Below are 13,957 nucleotides of genomic sequence, written 5' to 3'. Positions count from 1 at the left end.
GCACTGAGGTTCACAGCTGATGTTCCCACATCCCAAATAAGAAAGTTTATTGTATATGCTGCAGCCTTAATGTGGGCTGTTTACCATAGCCCTTGGGGGTATGTATGCAATATTTTTGGAGGCAAAATGGAACCTATATGGTTGAATATGTGAGAAATAGACCTGAGAGTTTCAAAATGATGATGCCAAGGACCCTTAAATATCATGCGTGCCCCTTGAGATGTCAAGTAAATTGCCCACAAAAATGCAGCATATACAGGTAGTTTCTTTATTTGGGATGTAGGAACATCTTCTGCAAACTTGGGTGCATCCCTTACATACTACATAACGCCCTCGAGGTTTATTGTCAAAATGAACCACTATAAATGTCATCTCCATGAAGCATATGTGAGCCGAGCAGAATGGAGTCCTGCTCTGTCAAAGAGAACCTCACTTCTCAAGTCAAGCTGCATGTCTGACTGCTCATGTGTGGGTTTTCACACAGGGACAGGTATATTTACTCTGCTACCACAGCTTAATAACATTTTACCATCTCACACAGCTCAAGCACTACGCTATCAGCCAATTAAAAATATGATTTACGACTTCAGCAAGTCCTGAATCTCTTAAATCAATCAAACAGCCAAAACAAACAGTGATGCTTTAAATAGTAAATAGGCTTTGACGCTTTATTTTTTTGCAACAAATAGAAGTTTTAACATTTCATACAAACACTTTTATAAACCATATATAAAAATTAAATTATTTACACATCAAAAACATTTGGTAATCAATCAATGTACGGCTGTATAACACTTCCAGGTCATTAACAGCTCTTTGTGTGCTTGCTTTATATGCACCCTCCACCACTGGACATGTTTTTTTTTCACCACGTTGAAATTATTCTGTAACAAGTGCTTAAACTAAAACTTAAAGCTTAAAATTTCAGATTTACAGTTATGCTATTACAACACAGCCAAAAAGATGCACAAAGTTTCACCCTCGGAGTGCGACAACTTCAATTCAACATCTGCTCCAGTCCGTCGTAGCCCTCCCATATGCTTTATTTACAATTTGACAACGCTGGCCATACAATGTTCCTCTACATCTGACAGTGACCAAAAAGCCTACTTAGCTGAACATAAAAATTAATGTTGAATGGAAATGTCATGAAACAGAAAAGGTTAAAGCCAAAAGGCATATTTGATCTGACCTTTACATTACGTATCTGGCTAATTACTTCAACATCTGCATAAAATGCATAACTGAGATTTAAAGGTTAAACTTCCCTAGCTGCTTGATTTTGGGTTTATGAATAGATAAGGAAATGTGTTCAAAGGTTTCAAAGGCTCTTGTGTGTTTAACCTGAAATGGCAATCGACAACACAAAACCATTTCAGACTTCAATTAGGCCAAGAAACCAGGTCTGAGTGAATATGAGAAGGTGCCATCAAGAAGCAAAAAGGCACAAATAGCCATTGAACTAAAAGAGCATGAAGGAAATAGGAGTGTTTCTGAATGCTAACTTGCGATTAAAAAGACATTTAGCAGGATAACTCTGTCCGAGCACTTATGACAACTCAACTTCACCAGAGCTTTAAAACTTCATCAGATCACGAGAATAAAAGGGAATCTCAAGCCGGCTCTGGTTCACGCATGTTGGTGTGAGTTGGCATGAGCGTCAGCAGAGTGCAGGTGGAAGACACGCTAGAAAACCGCTCATGGAGCGAGCTGTTACCATTCCATCCGGGAACCACAGAGGATTCTACAGAGTTGACGCAGCTTGAATCACTGTTAGAACTTGGACACAGTCCTAGACATAGTCTCTGAAGAACCAAATGGAATTTCCTTCTAAAGCTATGGTTGATCCAGAAGTAGAAGATACAGTTGAGGAAGCCATTGGAGGTCGGTAACCACACAGCAATAAACTCGATCCATTCTGGGACACCACTGCCCGAAATCGCTGTGAACAAGGAAAACATGGTTAAGGACTTATACTTTCTTCAATATATTAGCATCATGGTAATAGGTACTAAACAAAAGACATTTACAAAACAGCATCTTATTTTTGTAATTATTACGCATTTTTTAACTGTGGTGGTGTTAAATTTCTATTAAAAAGGTATTCAAACTACAACATTTTACAAAAAAAAACGAACAAAAAAAAAACTAGTCAACAGCCGTCATGTGTATGATATGGAAGCCTGTTTCCACCACTAAATTAAAAAAAAAAAAAAAAAGGTAATTGTGCCTTCGTACAATTCTGACTTTTTTCCTCATAATTGCCTGATACAAACTTGCTATTCTGACTTTATTTCTCAGACTTGTGAGTCTCTCTCACAATTATGACTTTTAATTCGCAATTGCGAGTTTATATCACCCAATTCTGAGAAATAAAGTCAGAATTGTGTGATATCAACTCGCAATTGCGAGATAAATTCGCAGTTCTGAGAAATAAAGTCAGAACTGAAAGATACTCACAATTCTGAGAAAATATCAGCCCCCCCGCCCCTCAAAATTGTGCAAATGCGTGTTATAAAGTCAGAATTGCGAGATATATACACTCGCAACTGCGAGAAAAAAAAAAGTCAGATTTGCAATTTGCGATCTTGCAATTGAGACATTATATCTGGCAATTGTGAGTTTATATCTCACAATTATAAAAAAAAAAAAAAAAAAATCAGAATTGTGAGATAAAAAGTCGCAATAACCTTTTATTTATTTTTTTCAGTGGCGGAAACCGGCTTCCATACTATGAACATGGCAGATGATCCATCCATAAATATTATTCAAATGTTAATAAATGCTAAAATCAGCTGCTGAATTTTAATGTTTAACAATCACAGGTAACAGATTCCAGGATGATGGCCGCGTCAGAAAATAGAGTATTTTTAAATACTTTAGTCCAATTCCAGTTTTTAACAGTAAATTATCTCTCTATACAGTATGTTACTACTTACAATATCAGAGTATTTGTTTTACACTCCTGCAGTAACTTGGCAAAAACTCTCAAGTTGCTCTTTTCCACACAACCAAAGTAGACAGTAAACAAGGACTGTCAAGCTCCAAAAAGGACAAACAAGTGCCATAAAAGTGGGCAATTTAAATGCTATGCAGGAGGGCTTCAGTCTCCTTGTCTTTCATCTCAGCTCCCCTAAACCTCTGTGATTATCTCATAATGTTTGCTGAAAACAGCAGCTGCAGTAAGCTATCTGAGGTCACTGCACTCTGAGTCCTTTTCTTATTGGTCGTAAGAAAGTTAACATTAAATTTCCCTCTCTCCAGTCATATAGACATAGGCGCCATAACCACAGACTGCTGCCATGCATGTAGATGTAAAGACATGCACTCGTGAAAGCTATGCTTTTCAGTGAAATTACAATGTAATAAAAAAAAGCAATGGTAACACTTTATAATAAAGTTCCACGTGTTGACATTAGTTATTGTGAACTAACAATGAAGAATTTTTTAAACCATGTATTTACCTTAATTTTATTATGTTTACTAATACGTTATTAAAAATGGATCGGTACCTACTGTAATAATATTTTAATGGACGACCTCAGCGAACATTAACTTATGAACAGTTGCATTTTTATTAACCAAATAAAAGGATTAATAAAAATATATTCCTCCAGTAATTGTTAGTAAACGTGTAAAGTTTGGCACCTAAAGTATTATTATTTGATCCTAAGTGCAGCAAAAACAGTCAAAATGTGAAATATTTTTACCATTTAATATAACTTTTCTATTTGAACACTTTAAAATATAATTTAGAATTTTTGTATAGCTGAATTTTTAGCATCATTACTCCAGTCTTCAGTGTCACATGATCCTTCAGAACTCATTCTAGTATTCTGATTTGCTGCTCAAAAAACATTATTAATGGTTAAAAACAGCAGAGTAGAATTATTCCAGGTTTCTTTGATGAATAGAAAGCTCAGAAAAACAGCATGTAGCTATCTGAAATATAAATCTTTTGTAACATTATAAATGTGTTTATTATTATCACTTTTGATCAATTTAAAGCATCACTGGTAAATAAAAGTAAGAATTTCTATAATTTACTTCCCCCAAAATAAAATTACACTGACTCCTTTTGAATGGTAACATTACAAAATGTTACTTTTTATTTCAGATAAATGCTGATCTTTGGATCTTTCTATTCATCAAAGAATCCTGAAAAAAAGTACTCAACTGTTTTAAATCAGCATATCAGAATGATTTCTGAAGGAGAATGTGACACTAAAGATTGGAGTAATGATGCTGAAAATTCAGTTGAAAATTGAAAAATTGAAATCACAGGAATAAATTATGTTTTAAAATATATTCAAATAGAAAGCAGTTATTTTAAATAGTAAAAATCTCACAATAATGCCTTTTCTGTATTTTGGATCAAATAAATGCAGGGCTTGGTGAGCATAAGAGAATTCTTAAAAATAAAATAAAAACAAATTAAAATAAATAAGTAAATAAACAAACACACATACACACACACACACACACACACATACAGGTGCATCTCAATAAATTAGAATGTCGTGAAAAGTTCATTTATTTCAGTAATTCAACTCAAATAGTGAGACTCATGTATTAAATAAATTCAACGCACACAGACTGAAGTAATTCAACTCTTTTGGTTCTTTTAATTGTGATTATTTTGGCTCACATTTAACAAAAACCCACCAATTCAATCTCAACAAATTAGAATACTTCATAAGACCAATTAAAAAAAAAAAAAACTTTGTGAATTGTTGGCCTTCTGGAAATTATGTTCATTTACTGTACATGTAGTCAATACATGCTAGGGGCTCCTTTTGCTTTAATTACTGCCTCGATTCAGCGTGGCATGGAGGGGATCAGTTTGTGGCACTGATGAGGTGGTATGGAAGCCCAGGTTTCTTTGACAGTGGCCTTCAGCTCATCTGCATTTTTTTGGTCTCTTGATTCTCATTTTCCTCTTGACAATACCCCACAGATTCGCTCTGGGGTTCAGGTCTGGTGAGTTTCCTGGCCAGTCAAGCACACCAACACCATGGTCATTTAACCAACTTTTGGTGCTTTTGGCAGTGTGGGCAGGTGCCAAATCCTGCTGGAAAATGAAATCAGCATCTTCAAAAAGCTGGTCAGCAGAAGGAGGCATGAAGTGCTCCAAAATTTCTTGCTAAACGGGTGCAGTGACTTTGGTTTTCAAAAAACACAATGGACCAACACCAGCAGATGACATTGCACTCCAAATCATCACAGACTGTGGAAACTTAACACTGGATTTCAAGCAACTTGGGCTATGAGCTTCTCCACCCTTCCTCCAGACTCTAGGACCTTGGTTTCCAAATGAAATACAAAACTTGCTCTCATCTGAAAAGAAGACTTTGGACCACTGGGCAACAGTCCAGTTCTTCTCCTTAGCCCAAGTAAGACGCCTCAGGAGTGGCATAACAAGAGGAATACGAGAACTGTACACGTCTTTGTGTGATGGCTCTTGATGCCTTGACCCCAGCCTCAGTCCATTCCTTGTGAAGTTCACTCAAATTCTTGAATCAATTTTGCTTGACAATCCTCATAAGACTGCGGTTCTCTCGGTTGGTTGTGCATCTTTTTCTTCCACACTTTTTCCTTCCACTCAACTTTCTGTTAACATGCTTGGATACAGCACTCTGTGGACAGCCAGCTTCTTTGGCAATGAATGTTTGTGGCTTACCCTCCTTGTGAAGGGTGTCAATGATTGTCTTCTGGACAACTGTCAGATCAGCAGTCTTCCCCATGATTGTGTAGCCTAGTGAACCAAACTGAGAGACCATTTTGAAGACTCAGAAAACCTTTGCAGGTGTTTTGAGTTAATTAGCAGATTGGCATGTCACCATATTCTATTTTCTTGACATAGTGAATTGGTGGGTTTTTGTTAAATGTGAGCCAAAATCATCACAATTAAAAGAACCAAAGACTTAAACTACTTCAGTCTGTGTGCACTGAATTTATTTAATACATGAGTTTCACAATCGGAGTTGAATTACTGAAATAAACAAACTTTTCCATGACATTCTAATTTATTGAGATGCACCTGTATTGTACTGTATTATATTATAGATAGATAGATAGATAGATAGAGAGCATTTTCAAAACTACATACATATTTAAATGTTTCCGCAAATGGGTTTAGAACAACACCAGGATGAATATAAATGACAGGCTATTAATCATGATCTCACCATTGTACAGCATGATGACCATGCAGGGCGTCCAGCAGGTGTAGTAGACGGTCATGACTGGTACTAGAACGCGCAAGGCGACTTTAGGCCTGTATCCTCCACCCCAGCTGTGTCTTCTCAGCTTCAACCTCTGTCTCTTGGCGGCTATCCACAGTCTGAGGTTACAGAAGGTCATGATGGCCGAGCACGGGAAGAAGATGAAGCAAGTCAGAGACAGAGAGTAAGAGACATTGCTGGAGTACAGCGGGTTGCACACGAGCGAGGCTCTGGAGAACTGCACTTCAATGATGCCCGCCGGGAACGAGATGGGAACGAGCAGGACGGGAGGGAACACCCACGCGAACGCGATCAGAAGCAGCGCTCGTCTCCTGGTCAGCACGGTGGAGTACTTCAGAGGGTAAAACACCGCTATGTATCGTTCCAGGCTTATGGTTGCAAGGGTGTACATGCAGGTGGAATAAACAGTCGCGTTGAAAAATGCCACGACGTGACAGAAGGGGTCCGGGCCCGCGTTATATTCTTTCATGAAACTCACGCACAAATTGAGCGGCATGAGAAGCAGCCCGAACGCAGAGTCCGCTCCCGTTAACGATAAAAGAAAGTACCGAGAGTTTCTCGACCACCCCGACACCGCTGAAGCTATGACCATCACCACAGCGATGTTTCCCAAAGTTACCATCACTCCCAAAACCGATATAATCCCGATTTTAATGGGGCGGTGAGCCTCCAGTGTCCTCTGTAGATCCGTGACATTCAAGTCCACATCTGTTGATGGAATGGAAAGGTTGTTCATGCCGGACATCATGGCGCATTTCCATCAGTGACCCATGGCTATTGAAAAATCCTTATTTTTCAAATGTTACAAATAGTTTTGACAAAGATCAACTGTATGCAAACAGAATCTACGGCCGACGCTCCAGTGAAGATGAACACCTGTAGCAAATCAAGATCAGTCACGTGATGCCGCCCTGTTGAATGCATGGCCTTAATTGTCGCATCGTTACAGGTGGCCTGTTTTTGAACAGCCCGGCCATGTTTTTGGAGGACACACAGGGGAATGGCGTTAATAAACCTACTTGTTTTATTTTGAATATTTGAGAAATTGAATATTTCTCTTGAGTTATTTGGAATCATGTGTTGCATTGTAGAAGTCACAACAAAATGTATAGTTTCCAGAGATGAAAGGTGATGGTCACACAGCAAAAGCAGTAAATATATATATATATATATATATATATATATATATATATATATATATATATATATATATATATATATATATATATATAAGTATAAACTTATATTAAAAATATTAACCATAATAAAAATTAAAACATACAAATGAATTATTTTTATAAAGTAAACATAATTGCTAGTAATATTTCAAAACAAACTCTAACTGGACTGAAGCAACTTGGGTTTACTTGCCATAGTATACATAATTTTTTAGAAACGTCTAAGGCTCAGCATCAGGCTTTTGAGGAACAGAGTAGTCTATTTTATAAAGATCTCTTTGACTTACATTACAAGCTATCATAATTTCATCTTACTTTTTGGCCATATAAATATCAGCAGCTGCACCAAAATAACATATTTTTTGCTCAGTTCGTTCAGCTTCTGAATAAAATTCAGGTGTTTATTTTTTTTTTCTCCCTCCATGTGATCCATGTTTTCACTATATCATGGGCCATATAAGAGCCTGATGTGTCACATTTTATTCATCCATTTATTTATTAAAAAAATAAAAAATAATCTGAGTAATATTTCATATATCATGGTTCATTAAACTATAAAGTCTTTCAGCGACTGCAGTGTTCCTAAGAACAATATTGTACAAAAAGCATTAACTGAATTCATTTTGCTCAGAATAATATTTTAATTAACCCATGTACATTATTTTGATTGAGTAGACAGATTGGGCATACTGAGAAGAAAAATGTTAGGCTCTACATGGGACTACAATTATTCAGTACTCATGTTGATTACATTTTTAACGTTCTGTTATTTAAGTCAAAGGGACATTTTCAAACTTTCATTTTTAGTTTTCTTAACGTAAACAAACACTTAAAAGTTAAACACTTAAAAATTTTAATTCTATCACCATTTACTTACCCTTGTTTCAAAATTGCTCCAAAGTTTCTTTGTTCTTTTAAACACAAAAGATATTTAAAAAAAATCTTTGTAACTAAACAGTTGATAGCCATTGACTTACATAGTATTTTTTTTTTCAGCCAGTGTCTACCAGCAACTGTTTGGATACCAACAATCTTCAAAATATCTTCTTTTGAATCTCATGCAGGTTTGGAACAATTTCAGGGTGAGTAAACAATGACAGAATTAAATTTTTTGGGAAAACTACCCCTTTAAAGTTGAAATTAGATACAAAAGTTGAAATGGAGTCTAAAAGTTTGGGTTAAATTAATTGCAGGGGTGAACCACAGTGAATGTCATAATATATAGTGGAATGTAGAGAACACACTCTATGCAAACACGTTCAACATGGACAAATGCATAGATAATAAACAGTTTCCAGTTGTTTTTACACTGATGAGCAGAATTACTGGGACTTGACAGCAAAGCATTTAGCTGGCTGATTTCCTGAGAGCTATCCCTGCAAGTTAATTATTAGAGAAGTACAGAAGTGTTATTTAGGTGCTAAAGTTTAGTTGTGCTGCAGCTAGATGTTCTGCTGTAAATACAGTCACTGTCAAAAACACAAGTGTCCAAAACGTGCTGCTAATGTCAATTACTTTCTAATGAAGCATGATACAATCATGTAGCTAATGACAGCAGCAGCAAGATTGCTTTAGGTGTTTTGTTTCAGCCTGCTGAGATATTTCTCTCATAGTCCAACTCCCCATTGATTGTGTTAATTCAGAGCCGAAACATTAAAATGCACATTTTGTCCTGCAGATAGGCATTTTGGGCTGTTTTGGGGTTTAGATTATCAGGAAGCCTTGCATGCAAATCAAGAATCGTTTAATTTGTCTAATTATGCACACAACCCAAACATGTGCAAGAGGCGCTTGTGAACATTTCAATCATCTTTTGATTCAGAAAAGAGGCTCTTGATTTATCAGAGGAGTATATTAGTTAAAAATCTTGTTTTTATTCTTTTTAATAGCATCACAAAACCTCCCAGCTGTCATTTGCAGCATGACTTCAGTAGTTAGTACCACCAAATGACACAAACTGACATGAGTGAGCTTGAATGAAGCTTTGATTGAAGCTGAGTGGGAAGTGAAAGGGGAATTTGATTCAAGATTAAAGTCATGCCGTGTATCTATAGACTCATGTACGTCACCTCAGACGTTTGCTCATCTGAGATTCTATTGTTGATTCAAGGGAAAATTAAGCTTTAAATTAAGCTTTTTTTATGTTTCACTTTAACTTTAAACACATTCCGGCTTTGGCCTACTTGCAGATTAGGCCAGTTTATTTTATCATTTCATAAATTAATCGCTTAAACCATTAGTCATGCTGAGTTATAAATATACTCATTTGATGTAAAATAAAATAAAAGTTAAAGCAGGGCAATAATGCCCTTTCCTTGAACTATTTGTGTTTAAATTATATTTTTGTTTTTGAATATCACATGGAATTTCAAACTGCATAGCAACAGTGTAGCAAGGTTATCACTGTAGAAAATAAAAGAATCTAAATTGTAATTAAAGGAAAAATTATTGGAGTATGCTTTACAAGAAAATAATATTTCAGTCTTTCTACTTACAAAAATCTTGTCTTTCTCTTGTCTTTCAAGTTATGGAAATTGCAATGTGTTATTGGTTATTTTTTCTTTGTAATTATTTAAAAAAAATTGAACAGAAGTTTCTTAGTGAAAATTATTTAAAAGTAAAAAAAACAAAAAAAATTTGTTACAAGAAATAAAATAAATGTTCACTGAAATATAAAACACATGTAAAATTTAAAATTATGCAAATAAATTAACTAATTCAAAATATTGATCAAAATATAGGATCTCAAAGATGCTAACACTGCTGTGTGAATAACTCTGTGTTTGTGTGCACATGCTGTGCTGAGATAAGGACCAGTGGGCATTGATCGTAATGCTTTTTTGAGTATGTCACACCTGTAACTTGTGACACAGGGCAGATGCTGCAGAGAGATAGAGCTTTTGTTCATGCAAATGGGGGGAGACTGTTAAAAGGCTTTGTTATCACAATGTGTGAGGAAGCAGAAGGGCACACACTTAGACTGACAGCAGGACTCAGGGTCAGAAACATGCTGACAGATGCTCTCTACTCATTTTAACAGGGACTTCAACCACGCTAGTAACACACATGACACTAAAATAATGCAGCAAACATTAATAAGCTGAAAAGAAACTAAGAAGAAACGTAGTTATTTAAATGTGAGCTGTCACATAGAGGATTCTGGAAATGTCAATTTATGATTTTTTTTTTTTTTTTTTTTTTTTTTTTTTTTTTACTTTAAATTATAAGGTGGCTTGTTCTTTCCTCTTCCAAAAACACAATTTACATTTTACTGAAAAATTGCATGAAATATGCCATTAGATCTATTACAGATTTTCACAGAATTAACAAGTTTTCACTGTTAAAGTTCGAATCATTTTTGCAGTGTTAAAATAGCATATTACTTATATTAAGACTTGATGTGAATAGCATCTACCATGATTTGCAGTTAGTGCAGTCCTATTTATACATGTGCAGACGGTTTCTATCTATAGTTTCTATTTGCACTCAATATAAATAGCCGCTGCCTTATATTAGACCCGTATTATTTAATAATACACATATAAAAAGTGTTTGGTCAGTACAGTTTGAAAAAAAAAAATATACTACTAAATAAACAACAAAACAAAAAAATCCACATATAAAAAAACCAATCATTTTTGAGTGAATTAATGTATGCTCTCATATTAGTGATGCAGTTTGTGTCTGTGCTATGGTTAAGACAGATCCTTTAAATAGCGTGTTTTAACTCTGAGGGAATGATCTGATCCCAGCTGCTCCCCCATTTCCAGCTCTCTGCAAATAAACACCTGTGACCTACTGGATATTTTTAAACTACATTTCTGATAAGCCTCAGAAACCACTTTAAGTGATATGATAAATTGGTGTCATTTTCTGTTACATAATCTTTCTAATGTCAGTATCTCTTGTATAACATATGTATATTATATCTTGTATAATAATAATGTAACAGTAGGTGGTTATGTCCCAAAGTACTCAAATGCATGAATAAATAAATGAAGAGATTAGAAAGAGTAAAAGTTTTTACCTGAAAAGTGCAGAAAGGCAGCAAATGTAAGAGGAGGTGGAGTGATATTACCACAGCTATGAATATTTACAAATAGAGAAATAATAAAATATCAGCTTATTCACAGTGGAATTTAGCTACAGTAAAACTCAAGGCATTTTAAGTAGTTGAATATATGCCCTGAGTCTCAACCTCTTGACTCCTTTCACCTCTAAAATCATAAAAATAAAAGGATATTTTTTTCTCAGTGGGAAAAAAAATCATTTAAGTGTTGTGTGAGCACAGCTTGTCTACAGCGTCTGCAGAAACAGTCAAGGCTATTGACTTTCATCAAACACGCTCGCACTCTTGTTTGTCAGCTTGGAAGCATCGATTTGAACCTCTAACCTTTGCTTTTCACCGATTCTGAAAACACTGCAGAAAGATCCTGTGTGGTGGCTGATGAAGGGCGGTTAGGCAGACTTCCAATGTCTTAACCTTTCCAGAAACAAAAGGAAGCTGTCCACTGGCATATGCAGTCAGCGGGTGATACTGGCAATGCATCCGGGCGAACGAGATCATTCTGGAAGCAAAAATAATTTTTAAAAAGTCTTAAATAGGTAATTTACAAGAAAATGTTAGACTTTTGACAGAAAGTCTGCGGGCCATTTGCATTAAACTTGATTAATCTTGATTAATGCCTCTAAACTATGATGAAAACTTTGCTGAAAACCTGTTGTGTAAAATTTACTTCATGCCTTCTGCCATCCGTTTGAAAGTTCATACCAGTAGCCTGTAAAAAGGCTCTTAGTATAATTATAAACATTCCCCTTCAGATTGAGGTATCTTTTTGCTGTGAAATCTTTACTGATTTAAATGATCACAAAGTAAACATAAGAATGCATTATTCATTTTTAGTAATATTTCAAGATGAACACTTGCTGGACTGAATTTATTTGTGTATTTAATTTATTTATATTATATTATATTATATTATATTATTATTTATATTATCTCAAAATCATTGCTATATTGCACTGCACTATGAAATAGTGTGACAACAATTGATATTCATTTTATGTATAGTCTGTTATAGATCTCATTGATTTGCATAAAAATAATTGACTCATTTTTTCTCTGTTCTAAAAAAAGTAATTACTGCAAGATATAAACTGAAAATTGATATAAACTATATAATTGTGACTTAGTTATAAACATAGATATTGTGAGATATAAACACAGAATAATATAAACTTGCGATTCTAAGAAGAAAAGTCTAAATTAACTTCCTTTTTTTATTCCATGGCGGAAGCAAAAAACAAACAAACAAACAAAAAATTACATTTTTCTCATAAATTTGAGTTTATATCTAACCATTCTGAGTTTATTTTTCAATTTTGACTTTTTTTACTCAGAGTTGCAAAAACAAAGCCCAAACTGTGAAATATAAACACTGAATTCGTAAAAAAAATCTATAATTGTAAAATAAAAATAGCAATGTGTGTGTGTGTGTGTGTGTGTGTGTGTTATAAACAGGGTTCCATACCACATTTTCCTGTATCATACCTCCATAAAAGATTGATGTATGAGGAAAAATTAAATAAATAAAAATAAAGAACATATGCATGGTTGTGTTTAGAGCTTTGTCTAATGGTTCAGTAAACAATTTTATTTAAAAAACGAAATTAAATATATATTTTTATTATTATTATTTCATATATCAGGCTTTATGGGGTGAAGGGATAGTTCGCCCACAAATAAAAATTCTGTTATCTTTTACCCTTAAAATGTGTGTATGTTTTTACTGTCAGTGATGTTTTAAAGTCAGTGAAGCCCAGTGTTGTTTTGGACCCCACTGACTTTTTATTGTACATACAGAAGCATTCTTCAGAATATCTTCTTTTGTGTTCTGCCACCTCCTTTCCACAAGAAAGAGTCGAAATAATCTACAAAGTATGTAAAGAGTTAATTTTGCATCATGTAAACTTTTCCAAAAGTATGAGATAGTTGTGCCAGTAACTTCCCATGCATTCAGTTTCAAAGATCCTTTGATTGTTTTCCATTTGTTCAAAAGAAAATCATCCCAAAATCTCATCAAGTACTGAGTGGGAGAATCAGATACGAAGCCACAAACCTGCAGCCATTATTATTATCAGATATTCAGAGTTTGATAGTTCCATCAGACGTGGCAGTGCTCCAGTGGTGGGTGAGCATAAAAAAAGATGCAAACCCAATAGACAGAATAGATTTAGGATGATCAAGAATGTTTTCACCCAGACTTGATGATCATCACAAAGATAACAGATTATGACACTTCTCGCTTTGATTTATTCTGCTTGTCTTCACCCCAGTGGGTAAATTAAATAGTGCTATCATGTTATGCCACTGGCAGAGCTACTGTGGATGAGAATGAGTAATTATGCCCCGGCCGAGGGACTGAATGAGAGAGATAGGGCAGGAAATGAAGAGCAAAGCATTATTTTCCAGGCTGATAGTGCATGTTATTGCTATGATAATTGAGAGTAAACATTTCTGTAACACACATTGGC

The 13,957-nt window shown here is 35.0% G+C and overlaps 1 protein-coding gene across 1 annotated transcript; it reads right to left on the bottom strand.

Annotated features, from left to right (window-relative positions):
• Positions 1-635: 635 nt before the first annotated feature.
• Positions 636-7,186, bottom strand: LOC109093331 (adenosine receptor A2b-like). The gene is made up of 2 exons (XM_042728643.1): positions 6,189-7,186; positions 636-1,942 (listed from the first exon to the last, which is right to left on the bottom strand). Exons 1-2 carry the CDS (start codon positions 6,991-6,993, stop codon positions 1,614-1,616), a joined length of 1,134 nt encoding a protein of 377 aa, XP_042584577.1. The 5' UTR covers positions 6,994-7,186; the 3' UTR covers positions 636-1,613.
• Positions 7,187-13,957: the final 6,771 nt, after the last annotated feature.

Source organism: Cyprinus carpio, chromosome B7, assembly GCF_018340385.1.
Source record: "Cyprinus carpio isolate SPL01 chromosome B7, ASM1834038v1, whole genome shotgun sequence".
Classification (NCBI taxonomy): domain Eukaryota; kingdom Metazoa; phylum Chordata; class Actinopteri; order Cypriniformes; family Cyprinidae; genus Cyprinus; species Cyprinus carpio.
Note: the sequence above shows the minus strand (reverse complement) of the source record. Positions and strands in the feature narration are given on the sequence as shown.